Source organism: Phallusia mammillata, chromosome 4 (assembly GCF_965637545.1).
Source record: "Phallusia mammillata chromosome 4, kaPhaMamm4.hap1.1, whole genome shotgun sequence".
NCBI classification, from domain to species: Eukaryota; Metazoa; Chordata; class Ascidiacea; order Phlebobranchia; family Ascidiidae; genus Phallusia; species Phallusia mammillata.
The window spans coordinates 16595317-16608200 of NC_137255.1; the positions used below are offsets into that span (position 1 = coordinate 16595317).

At 37.0% G+C, this 12884-nt stretch overlaps 1 protein-coding gene across 3 annotated transcripts; it reads left to right on the top strand.

Annotated features, from left to right (window-relative positions):
- Positions 1 to 1035: 1035 nt before the first annotated feature.
- On the top strand, positions 1036 to 12169 carry LOC145224504 (uncharacterized). Of its 3 annotated transcripts, XM_080091018.1 has the most exons (15): positions 1036 to 1218; positions 1424 to 1497; positions 3344 to 3386; positions 4623 to 4742; positions 5298 to 5330; positions 5398 to 5468; positions 5829 to 5944; positions 6014 to 6033; positions 6909 to 7058; positions 8496 to 8598; positions 8680 to 8753; positions 8906 to 9121; positions 9640 to 9737; positions 10303 to 10440; positions 10737 to 12169. In XM_080091018.1, the coding sequence occupies exons 1-15, from the start codon at positions 1110 to 1112 to the stop codon at positions 10845 to 10847; spliced, it is 1476 nt and encodes a 491-aa protein (XP_079947144.1). In that variant the 5' UTR covers positions 1036 to 1109; the 3' UTR covers positions 10848 to 12169. The 3 variants fall into 3 exon arrangements, with proteins under 3 accessions (XP_079947144.1, XP_079947146.1, XP_079947145.1); XM_080091020.1 differs by lacking the exon at positions 6909 to 7058 and having other exon boundaries at positions 1042 to 1218; XM_080091019.1 differs by lacking the exons at positions 1036 to 1218; positions 1424 to 1497; positions 3344 to 3386 and adding an exon at positions 4265 to 4547.
- Positions 12170 to 12884: the final 715 nt, after the last annotated feature.

Genomic DNA, 12884 nt, shown 5'->3' on the forward strand with positions numbered 1-12884 from the left:
TTAAAATCGGTTTGTGTGGGCATAAATGATTATTCAGTCATGTACAGTGTTAGGTGCGTTTGTGCAAAAACTATAATACGTCGATACCGAAAGTAAATCGCAAACAGACCGATACAGCTGAGAAATTCCTGTGTCGGTCGATTTGAAACTCCCCGGGAGTTTCCGCGTAATGAAAAGCGATAAGCAGGCGTCTGGGGTGTTTTGGCCGCGCACTCGACAATTGACTCTTAAAAGTTTTTGTCTTCGATGATAATTATGCCATCTTGGTTCTGTACACCAACTTGACTTGCATGCTAAAAATTTAGCAGAACTACGCAATATGGAATAAGGTAGCCGTGAAGGTCAACTTGGTTAATGATTTGCATTAGGGAGGCAGAAATCGTGCAAACACACACGTAGGAAAGTTTTTGCCGGTTGATTTTCTTGCGTTGTTACGTGAAACGTGTGCGGGACAAATACAGCATTTTAGGTTTTATAGGCAAAAACTTATACGCATTTTAGGTTTTATAGGCAATAAACAACAGGTCTTAATTTTTGAAAAAGATGTTTTTTGTGTTTGCTTTCACTTCTGTACCGTTGTTTATTCCTGTAAAATTACTTGAGGGTTGAGGAAAAGGAATGTAGTTTGGTTTATCGCATTGGTGTTGAATTAATGCTAAAGCATTTTGTAAATTAGCAAACCCACGATGCGACTTCCTTCTTTAACATGAGTCATGTTTGCTTTGTTCACACAGCAATACAGTTTCTGTCACTTGACTGCAGTCAACATTAGTTTTAATTAACCTGTATACAAGCAAGCCGTGATTAAAGAGAAGTACTAGTCGAGCTGTAATGAAGTCTTTTCATTGTATACTTGTTAAAAAGTAGACGAATGGTACTTTTGAACTATTATGTTTAACTGTGGTGCTACCAATTTGCATATTGTACTGCTTCTCGCATAAATAAGTCAGCCAGTCTACATTTGGCACCAGGAATATTATTATTAATTAGTCACAGTCTAGTTCTGTTTCAACATTAACTGATATTGAATTGTGCAGGTGAACTTGATTGTGTTATATTTCTGTTGTTAATTTTTGGATCTTGGATGCAATCAATCTATAAATACTAGGATGTATCCATACCACCGGCCAGGTCAAAACAGACCACCACCACCACCAGTACCTCAAAGCTATAGACCCCAACCAGCTTATCCACAAATGAATCGACCACCACCACAAAGTAAGAATAAGTTGTTCGATTCATAATGTTAGGCATGATATGTTTGTATCTTTTTGTATGTAGCCAAATAAAAACCAGTAGTATTTACATTACTTCAATAATTTTAACGTTGCCACTATCAAGTTGTTATTTGCTTCATGACAAAGATGTCTGTGGGTTTTGGTACTGACAAAACTTGAGTAAAACTTGTACATCACTATTTTAGACTATTCACAACAAACCTTTCATGACCCTTCATTTGATGATGATGAGTGGTCAGATTGCTCAGATGAAGGACAGGCAAGTTTACCTGTGTTTTAGACTATTTGCTTTTTTTATTCTATGTATATATATATATGCTTGAAATAGTGTTTAAATGCAAAGATGCTAAGCTATTTTGAGATTAACTAAAAACTGTTTTATTTGAATAAAATATGCGAGGGTTTATACCAGGGAGTCGAACTGTTTGTCATATGGGTTCAGGTTCGGTTCGGGTTCACTTGGTTTTGTTTTTAAGGGTTCGGGTTCGTTTCAGGTTTTTGAAAACGTATGTTTTCGGGTGCGGGTTTTGTTCCGGTTCGGCCAAATTATCCGGTCTGAACCGGTTTGCGGTTTTTAAACCGGTTTAAATTTTTATTCGTTTTAATTTAATTCTACCCATTATCTACCTCGCCGTATCAAACTCCAAACGAAATGTGCCTGTGCACTGTTATTTTTGACATGCCCTGTAAGTGTTATCTTGCGTATTCTTCAGTGCACTGTTTTTTCAAAAAATTCACAAAATATAAAACAGACTGCATTGCTTACTGGTTCGGTTCCGGTTCGGGTCCAACGCCAAACAAAATATGGGGTTCAACTCCGGTTCGGGTTTTCAGTAAATCGTAATTAGCGGTTCAGGTTCGGTTCGGGTTTAATGAAATTAACCGCTCAAACCGGTTCGCGGGTTCGGGTTCAGTTCCGGTTCGACTCACTGGTTTATGGAGTTCAAATTAGTGTTTACATAAAAATTATGGAGGTGTAAACTACAAATTGGCCTAATGTTTTAAAGATTTTTATAGATATGGTTGGAAAGCAATCTGTTTCATTAAACTTTATAGCCCGGGTGGTGGCCCCATTAGCTTTACACAGTTTCACACAATTTTCCAACTAAAGAGTACAGCAAGTAATAAGCGTCTGTACATAGCAGTAGCTATATGTGCTATAGAGTTTGTGGTCATGTAATTTTGGTAATAAACAGCTTGTTTAAGCTATTTTTTTAATTAACTTGTTGAACTATTAAATGATGTTTGATATGAATAAATTTTGAACACTTTATTGAAATGTGATCTGTAATGATCTCTACAGAGCAAATAGTTACCTCATTAGACTTGTATAACCAGTAAACTTAACAAAATTTTTCACTTGGGCAGTTTGTTGTGCTCGAACTTTAAACTCTTCCAGTTACCCCAATTGTTGAAATTAGGCATATAATTGAAGTAGGTTGCATGAAATTTAGATAAGTTATTTAACATACCATTGTGGTGTGTACAGCTTAACTTAGCAACCACCCGATTAACCTGTGGACTTGTCTTATAAAGCACATACGAGACCCATGTGTTTTAGTCTGATGAAACATTGATGATATGTGCTGAATGTAAAATAAATTAGTAAACTTACTTCATTTAGCTCATGTATTATTTAGTCTGTGTTTTTTTTGTAAGAAGAGTTTGTGCACATGAAATTTTACTTTGTTTCACCCAAAAGCCCCAAAATATAAACTAAAAAAATAACATATATACTTATAAAATACATAACTTAAGAGTTTCATGCTGTGTTTATTGTTACAGGCAAAGTATTTTCAAGCATTTTACCCTTTTTGTTAATGTCTCGGGCCTAAATGGTTAAACAGAAAAGGGAACTGCCACAAAATACCAAACATAAAACCTGGCTGTTCTGTTATGGTCATATTCTTTGTTTACTGTCAATATCATAAAACCAATCCATTTTTTCAAGCTATGTTTTGGTTTGTTGTTTAAAGAAAAAAGAACCTGCTGCTGCTGACATTTTTCAGTTAAAATTACAGGTTAAGAATAGGTTAAGGTGTTGACTGCATCAAATGTGGCATATTACTGAATTACTAAATTATGTTTGTCTATTTTTGTTTCAGATTGACACTCCATATTCATCAGCTACAGGATACAACAGACAAGGTATTTATAGTTGAGTATTCGATGCATAAATATAAATGTTATATGTATGGTTAAATATTTTACCTAATGCCCTCTATTTTGTCCATAGCATTCCGGCCAAACAAAAATTAAAAAAAGTCAAGATGTAATTTTTTTGTCAGCTATTCATCTGCCTTTTCATAGACATATTTTTTTTAAATAATGCTTCCTGAACTTACCATTGTGCTTACTACTTCGAGGAAAAGTGATTGAGCATCAGTTCAACAGACACCATATGTTGGTTTAGGTAGCATACTATGTTTATCACCAGACCTTGCTGTATGAACAGGTTTTATCACTTTCGCTTTTCTAATTTGTGTTTGTATAGTCTCAGTTTGTCCAATCGATAGCCTTTTTCAATGGCCCCATGGGAATTTAGAATTCAGGTAATGTTTTTGTCCTTGATTCTTGTGTAGGATTGTAGAAAGTTTAGACAATGTAGACAGTCTAATATGCAAATCTTAGAGAAATAGTGTTTTCTATTGCCGTCACCAGCCAATGGTGCTATTTTGGCGTACTGTATTCTTAATTCTGCATCCCTGGTTTTTTAAACCCTGGGCTTCCTGTTGTCAGACGGATCAGCTCATGACTTAAAAGCAGCAAGCTACTTCCTCCTTTGACATACAGCCGAAACAAGTGAATCTAGTGGATATTGTCAGCTTATTTATTTTCAGCAAGTTAGTCTTGTATTGCACTTCAGACAAAGGCCAGCATCAGGGTTCTAATTTGCTTTTTCTGTTTGATTTTGTTGATTTTTAGTGGTTTGTGAACAATAATATGTGGGTGCTCGTTTTATACACAATATTGTCTGTTGGTTTTAGTAATGTAGGATGTCTTGTGTAGGCATTCAGTGCGATGTAGTTCCTTACCTTACACAGCTTACAGACACTTGGTTATTCAGTGTATAGGTTTTATATTTAAAAAACAGGTCAATAGAAAACATGTATGATGACACATATACTGCAATGGATCAATTTAAAGTTGATCAAAGAAGAAACAGTGCCTATGACATGGCTGAGAGTAATATGTTTGGTGGCATGGGCTCTCAGTTGCAGTTTAATTATAACGATGGGCGAGCAAGCACTTTAGGAAGGCAGAAACCGAAGCCAAACTACACACCTTGTATACCCAGAGACCAGAGAGGTATAAAAAGTACTGTGGTAGAAATAGTATTGCTTTGTTGGACATTGTTTGTATATTTATAATTTTTTTCTGCAGGTTATCAACCAGATGCTAGAAACCACTGGGACAATCCACCACCTCCAATTCCACCAAACAACAGACAAATGCCAATGCCAATTTCAAGACCGCCAGCTTTGCCATCAAAGAACGATATGGGTAAAATAAAATATATTTTAAATGTGTGTCTTATTTGCTTTTGGTTGGGTACAGTTCATTAAACATAAAATATAAACAGTATAAATAAAGAAATAGCTTATCCGCAATTGTTTGTCAAAGCAGAAAATTATAGTATGTTTTGTTTGGTTTATTTGTTTATAGGCATAAATCAAGTGTTCAACTGTCATCAAATGTTTTAACCACCATACACTGAAGAATAAATAGTTTGAACATTTTGTGGTTTAAATAGTTGTGGAAAAAAATCATATTTGTTGACTTCGTTGTACTGCAAGTTACCGACAGTTTTTTAACCTTGTCTCTGTTTGTCTGCATGAATTTGTTAACTCTATTTTATGTTGAAATGTTTCTCCCCATAGTATGAGAAAAAACAACTTACTTTCATATTGAAGACAAACTGTATGTTAATGGTAAAAAAATTAAACTTTGACAGCATCTGACAATGTTGTATGTTGGCCAAACTTAATAATAGACAAAAAAAATTTTAAACTCAAGTCCTAATTTTAGTTACTTAACTGAAAAATACTTTTTTAACAGATGATGTGTATCTTCCCATTGATTCAGAATTTGGTAAGCAGATATAAAAAGTTGAAAGCTAGTAAACGATTCAAAATTTTAAACTTACTTTCTATTGTAGAAAACTCAGAAGTAGGAAAGGGTCACCCAAACAAGCCACCACCTCTTCCACCTAACTCTTTCATGCATGGGGTAAGCCTTTTCGCATTGCTTTCACTTTGTATTTCCTTGAAACCAATTGTTCTGAGTTTAAACAAACTAATGTAAACACTCTATCCTGGTTGGGTTTATGGCAACACATGTTAAGTTCATTGCAGGTATAAAATTGAAAGAAAAAGTGTAAATTAGCTGCAGCACTTTAATATAGATTCACTCTCTTAAAATGTTCTGTAAAACTCAAGTTAGACTATAAATGACTTTGTTTGGAATTTATTGCAAAAAGGGGATTGTGAATAGTGTAAACATAGGCAGTAAACACTTCTGTTCATTATGCCCGGGTAGCATGTAGTCATTTTTTATGTATCATTTTCATTACCCTCAATTATTACACAGCAAATGGGCAGGCCTCCGATGGAAGTTCCACAAAGGCCACCAAAGCGTTTTGACCCACCACAGGCGTTTGACCAACAAGTACAAGATGTGTATGAACAAGAGGATAGGCCCCAGAGGTCTGTTTTCAAACATGCAATGATATATTGTTTATTTCCGTGTGTAATAACTTCTTTTTTTGTCTACAGGCAACCGCCACAACCTCCAGGTATGTACTATCACTAATGTCATTTTATGACAAACAGCCACATAGGGTCATGACTTGTTTAAATGCTTATGGAACTTTGGTCAGTAATTTCTTACAACAATAGTTCAACCTCGTTCGTGCGCGCCAACCAGCCAGAGCATAGCAACAAGGAAAACAGTCATACTACTCGCAAGTGCCTTTCTTGGCATATAAGGAATACTAACACTTGCGTAGTTTCGCTCTATCATGTGCCAAGCAGTAGTTACGCATTTTATGACGTGTTTTGTCAACAGTTATGGCTTGTAATAGATTTAATCAACTTTAATCTGTAGTTACATTGTCAAAACAGTTTTAAATGCGGCTCATGCGTTGAATGTTGACTTTCCCAAAATACTATTTGAAATGCAGTCTATAGAATTTTCATAGAATTTAAATTTTGAGGAGATTGTTTTTTCCTTAAACAGGGGACGTTTTTTAATTTTTTAGGCTCGTTATTTTTTGTCTCAAACAAAAAGTTTAACTAATGAAACCTGCAGACTGTACATAAAATATAATGTTCAGGCATGTTGCTTTCTATATTAATAACAAGCAAAATGCGATTGCTGTTAACGGAAAGAAAATTGTTGTACATGTAAATTTGTAAAACGTTTATACAGTTGTTGTCTCTATTTACTCAGCCTTTCATGTTTCTAATCATAGTATAACGCGGATGGTAAATCTTGTCAAGCGATCTCACAAAATTTACTAAACAGCCCGAAAAGGCCTTCAGTCGTGTTGGTGCTTGGCATTGTTCAACCTTGTTTCGACACGTTATAGTTTTACCACAAAAATAATATCATACCTAAACCCTTGACTGTTGTTCGTTTTAAAACATTGTCTGTATCTTGGCGTTGTAGTTCCCTCACCCCGTCCGTCGCCGACATCCAGCATGAAACAACCGCAGCTGGATCGGCATCAGCAGAAAAGCCGTGACAGTGGATACGGGGAGCCGTTCTCGCGCAATAACAGTGCCAAAACACACACCCCTGCTCGCGTTGGAAGCAACGGTAATTTATATCTTCATCAGTTTGCATGCAATAATATCATGCGTGATAAAAATACATGGCAGAATGCTGGAAAAATTAGGGTCGCCGCATGCGTCGCTTAGAGAAGCATTTCTAAAGACAAACCATTTTTCGTTTTTCCGTTCAGTTTTGTAAAAAGGTGTTTGCATTCAGTGGCGTATCCAAGGGGGGGGGGGGTTTTGGGGGTCCGGACCCCCCCTTTTCAAAAAGTTGTGCGTAAATTAAATAGGCCAAAATCGTTCCGTTTACCACTGCGTGATAACAGGGAGTCGTTATCTCAAAGACGCGAGCCTTCAATCTCTTGTATTCGCTTGTTATCTAATCGCCAATTGTGACGTAACAAAGGTTTAATAAGGAGGTTTATGCGCTAACAATCGGAAAGTTACGTTCCGGCTAGGACGCTGGTAGCAGTTTCTTGCTAAGTGTAACTGCACTAAGTGCAACATATCAAACTGTTTTTGCATTTGAACAATGTAAAAGTGTTAAAAACGTGTAATGTTGTCTTGCTTTGATCCGCCAAACACGTAATAGTTTGTCAAAAACATTAGATCGATGTAAATCGAGTTATGTTATTAGGGTAATTTGGTGCTTACGCAGGCACAATTTATGCCTTCTGCCGTTACCACCTTTAGTGCATTCGTGACTTTGCGCAACTTAACAGTAGGATTACCGCTTCAGCAAGAGATTTAGTTCTTTACAAATTGGACCCTGTTTTAACGATTTTGATTACGTGACAGTAACGGTTATTTTGCAGCTGTAGTTTGGCTGAGTAAGCTAGATAGCAGCGGCAAAATCACAAAACTACAAAGCTTTTGCTAAAATAAAATTACCTGTTCTTCCTGTCAATTAAATGGGTAGAGATACCGCCAATTTGGAAAAAGTGCTTTGCCGCATAACGCGTCGTTCTGAACGACGTGTGACGTCATAATGACGTCATTAGGGATTTCCCAAAAAAAATTTTTTTGGACCCCCCCCTTTAAAAATTTCTGGATACGCCCCTGTTTGCATTGCATGTTTTGGGTCTACACTCTACAGCATCCATTTATTTTGTAGCATTGCAAACCGATTATTGGGAAATTCTTCTAACCCAAGAACTCAATTCACAGAAAGTTGGCTAATTTCCGATAGGGCATTTGCGAATATTTAAAAGCAAATCGTGTGAAAATGCTGACGGTTAGGGCTGTTGGGGTGATGTTTTTAATAATAATAACACTAAATCCAACTTTTAAATTTAGTTCCTAACGTTAAATTCAGTTTGTAACTCCATCCCAGTGTTAGTTTAAATAAATATGCCTTTTACGCCCTTAATTGGAAATTAGCATGCTTTTTTGTTCTTACGTTAGTATCTCTACAAAGTTCTTACGTTAGTAGCTCTACCCGATTATTGTGTTACTTGAGATATTGTATTTATGGTTACAGACAGCTACAGTTCCGGAGAAGCAGAACATGAGCCTTTACGCCCACCTTCAATGCGGAATGACGGAATTTCCTTATTGCCTCAACAAAAATTCAGGAAAGTAGGGTAAGCATATTTGAAACATCGCAACATTTTTTACCGAAATCAATCCACAGATTTGCTTTCAGTTAATTTTTTTATATATAGAAGCGGCGTTCTCCCTCCGATGCCACCAATCAAGCCACCACCAGCAGCTGATCCACGCCCAAGAGAAGATCCCGGTAAGCCCAATGTTGTATGTATGTCTTACTCTCCAAAAGCATGCTCAAACAAGTTTGTACTTTGTTTGACGTCTGCAAATAAGACATTTCCTTATCTATACGCCCTGACCCTTAGTTCCTGTCTTTATCTTTCCTTTCATGCTTGCAAATAGCCTCAAGCACGGTAAAGGAACTCTCACAGATTCTTTCGCGAATGAAGCCGCCCTCTCCCACCCAATCCCCTACAACAAACTTACATCAACTGCCGCCCACTTCGCCGCGTAAGTCCTTTGATCGACCGAAGTTTACACCGAACAAACCCTTTCCAGCAGCGATGCCACCTCATGAACCGAAGTCCCCCAAACCCTTTTCCGAACCACCTATTTCTGGTGATTATTACTGTTTCTCATTTTCAATTCTTTATGTTGTTGTTTGATTTTTGCGAGATTTTTAATCGTAATCAAATGGGATGTGCCGGAAACTGCTGAATCTTGTTATAGCACTAGCCTTGTACTAGTTGAAGTTATGGACCAAAAGGCGCAAGTAGTGTTTGAAATATGACATAGTTTTAAGCACAAGATTTCGTTATACACGCTCATTAATCATGGAGCACTTGGCAAGGGAATGCCCGACTATCGGTGATTGAAAGACTTGTGCTATAATTCTTTCCAGTTTCGGCACAACTCTTGATAAACAATTAACAGAAATTGTTTTTCCTTAATAAACAATTGCCTTTTCTAAAATTTTCGGGTGGTTTTAATTTTTCTGAGCAATGTTTTGGAGAAAAATTATGTTCAAACATTTTTAGTTGTATGAAAATACCATGAGCTACAAACATGATAAAAATCGAAGCAATGTTGATACTAACAAATTAAACTTTCAACCAGTTTTTTTGCCTGATTAACAGCGGGGAGGGTGCCACGGAGAAAGAACGTGGAAGATCAGTCATGGTACCACAATGTGTCCAGAGAAAGAGCGGAAGAAATGGTGTTAAAATCAGGCAGGGTAAGTATACTCCTGGAACCTTGATGAAAAACAGCGTTTTATGTTGATTTTTATTGCAACGTTTATAGAGTCTGTATAATCAAATGTTTTTTGGAGTTTACATGTGCCTGTGTGGCGTAGTAGTATATTTTTCTCTTTTTTGTGATTAATTAACGTAACTGCCAGACAGCCTGTGTACACAGAATACATCTTGTCAGAAAGTACGTGTTTAGTTTTCCTAGGTTTATATTTGTTACAGCACTAGCTGGCAAAAAAGCATAGCATTGTATCACCGTAGCGGCTACGGTATCCTTTGTACACCCAACATTTTTGTAAGCAGATTACAGAGAAATGGACCGTTTGAATAATAGCATGCTCGAAACTAGTTATTGCGCCACAGTGTGTATGTAACGTATACACGAGTGTTGGCTGGCCGTCACTTAGTTATTTGTCATTTGCCATCACAAGCTTACTCGAACTTCCAATTACTGTCGCCAATTTACTAGCAATCACGTGACCTTTGTGACGTGCTCCGGCAACCGAAAGTGCTTCGTGTGTTTGACCGAAGATCTGTTGTGTTGTTTAGAACGGCTGCTTCCTGGTTCGACTAGGACGCGGCGAGGACAACCCATACACAATTACAGGTTGTGGTGGCAATTCCTCCTGTTACAATCTGCGCATCAGAAAGAGAGACGATCATCAGTACGCGCTAGGCTCCAAAAAGGTACGCAAATACTTCCGGCCTGTATTTAATGTCTACACGATTAAAACGTTTTTGCTTAAAATAAAACCTCCAAAACGGCATATTTATGCAAATTTAAGTTAGTGTATATACAAACATGGGCCTACCTTGGTTTAAACTTTAAACACACTGTTAAAAAAGTGTGTGTTGCCCATTATAACAGTGCTATATCGAACGCTATTCTTCATTCGTATTTTTAATTGTAGCTTGTACTCTTTTGAACTGATTGTCGTCTATAAACCGAACCAAGTAAAACAATCGTTTCGGTTTATTTACAGCAACACGAAAGGACATTTCCGTCTGTGTGCGATCTCGTTGAGTATTACAAGACGTCTCCAGTCACACTTGCCAACGCCGAAGGTTCGGTGACTCTCACTGGCCCCCCTTAATGTGAAAACAACTATTATAGGCTTGGTAGAAGAAGTCATGCGCCGGACCTTAACAGCAGAAAAAAGTTGTGTAAAAATCGTTTGTGTGCCTACTAAGCGTTTTTATTCTTTGATACCAGCACGTTTTAAGTGTTATTTTTGTCAAAAGTAATGAGCACTTGACTCTGGAAGTAAGTGATGTTGCTCTATATTTTACGCCGTGTTATTCGTATCTTGTACTTTTTTTCTATTTTCGATTGTCATCACGCTAGTTTCAGACCCATACATTATGCTTTAAGACCGATTCATTGTTGTGCCGCTGTATGATTTTTCGAACACCTTTCTGTTGCCATTTACTTCAACAAGTGAAATTTCAAGTTCAAGCATGATTTTTGAACCCACTGTCGTTTTTCTTCAACGGAATATGAATCTGTGAACTTTGACCTTTTTTCGCCAAGCACTTATTGTCCGCCACTGTTTGCATTTGAGACTTGTGTTACATATACAATAGTCTTTATTACAGGGGCGCCGGCAGTTTGGGAAAGGGGGCAAATTCTGATACACACTTACGGCATCAAATAATTGTGAACGTTTAGGCATAATGTGCAATATAACTAAAAACTGAAACACTCTATGATGTAAAGGGCCCCTCCTACCTTATGTGCCGGCGCCCATGCTTAAACATTTGAAATGCACGTATTTGTTTTGCTTAAAAGTTTCTGGTACTGCTGTGTAATAGCTTTGCTGCAACATAGGCTTAGCCTAAACAGTCGCGATTCGCTTTTGACGGCGTCTGTTTTTTCTCAACCTGTGTTCTGCACTGACCGCATCGACGTATTTTGATTTTGTTTTTCTTCTGTTGTTTTATGCCTTCGAGGAAAGTCTTTCTCAATATTTTTAAACTTCCCGGTGATTTTAAAGAACCTAAATTTAAAACTAATAAACAGGTTGATATTCTTTTTGAATATTAAAGCAAGTTTAAAAAATTCCATGACAGAATCTACATTTTGTTATGTCGTAATATTGCAAATTGCCTTAAAGTTTATAATTGTGATAACAAGGCAAGAGAATAGAAGCCCTCTATTGGTTTTACTTAAACCGTTTTCATTCTGAGCTTAACATGCCTATAAAACTTGCAATTAAGGTGCAAATATTGGAAATATTCTTTGAGACCGGCCAAACAGTCTACACGTACCGGTGGTTGAGAAACACTGTTTTGTGCAATCTAACCGTGGTCATACAGCTGTAGGCTATACACGAATATACTTGCCCTGTTCTGTGCCTTCGTAAATTGTGTTTTTTTCTTTGGGTCTTCACTTTAATAAACTATCACTGTATGCTGAGTGCACTTTCTACAAGGCATAGGCTATCACTACAATAAGACAAGAGTAAAAACGTAATGCTCTTTTAAGCGAATGTTCAACTACAGTACCCTATGTACAAAAGAGACCAAACAGTTGGTTTTGTGCATAACGCATATGACAGGCAATTTATGAGCTATAGCTTACTTCAGGGATCGGCAAACACTGGTTCATGCGGATTTATTACAGGGTCACATGGAAGCAGCAGCAACACATTACGTTGGGTGAATATACCGAAAACAATGCAGGTGTCATGGACATCTATCATCGCAAGTGGTAGTATGTAATAAAAATCAACTAATAGCGAAAAACAACACTCAAAAATCAAAAGTTTGTCCTAAACCGGCCCACACGTGGAGAAGCTTGTCAATCCTTACTTGAGGTTCAGATTGCAGAGTGCCATATTTTCGGGTCACAGATTTTGCTTCTAAATTTTAGACTTCCAGTAATCCATATTATTGTAATGTATTGTATTTCGTTCAATTAGATCCCCAACAATAGGATTAAAATTATATATTCACCAAGAGTATATTATATATTCACCAAACAAACGATCTTCTAAAAAAACAATGTAGATTTACGCCGGCGTTATAAATTAATGACCATTAGTTTTTTTAACAATAAATGGAGACTTTATTTATTATTTCTATGGTTATTGTATGTTTGTTAACTTTGTTTACAACAAGTTTGCGGCGAT

Bases quoted from the DNA above. Each gene is read 5' to 3' on its own strand.
- LOC145224504 (XM_080091018.1), top strand. From the start codon at position 1,110: ATGTATCCATACCACCGGCCAGGTCAAAACAGACCACCACCACCACCA. The intron at 4,743-5,297 runs GTAAAATAAAAT...CTTTTTTAACAG, and splicing joins GCCATCAAAGAACGATATGG to ATGATGTGTATCTTCCCATT. The intron at 5,331-5,397 runs GTAAGCAGATAT...TTTCTATTGTAG, and splicing joins TCCCATTGATTCAGAATTTG to AAAACTCAGAAGTAGGAAAG.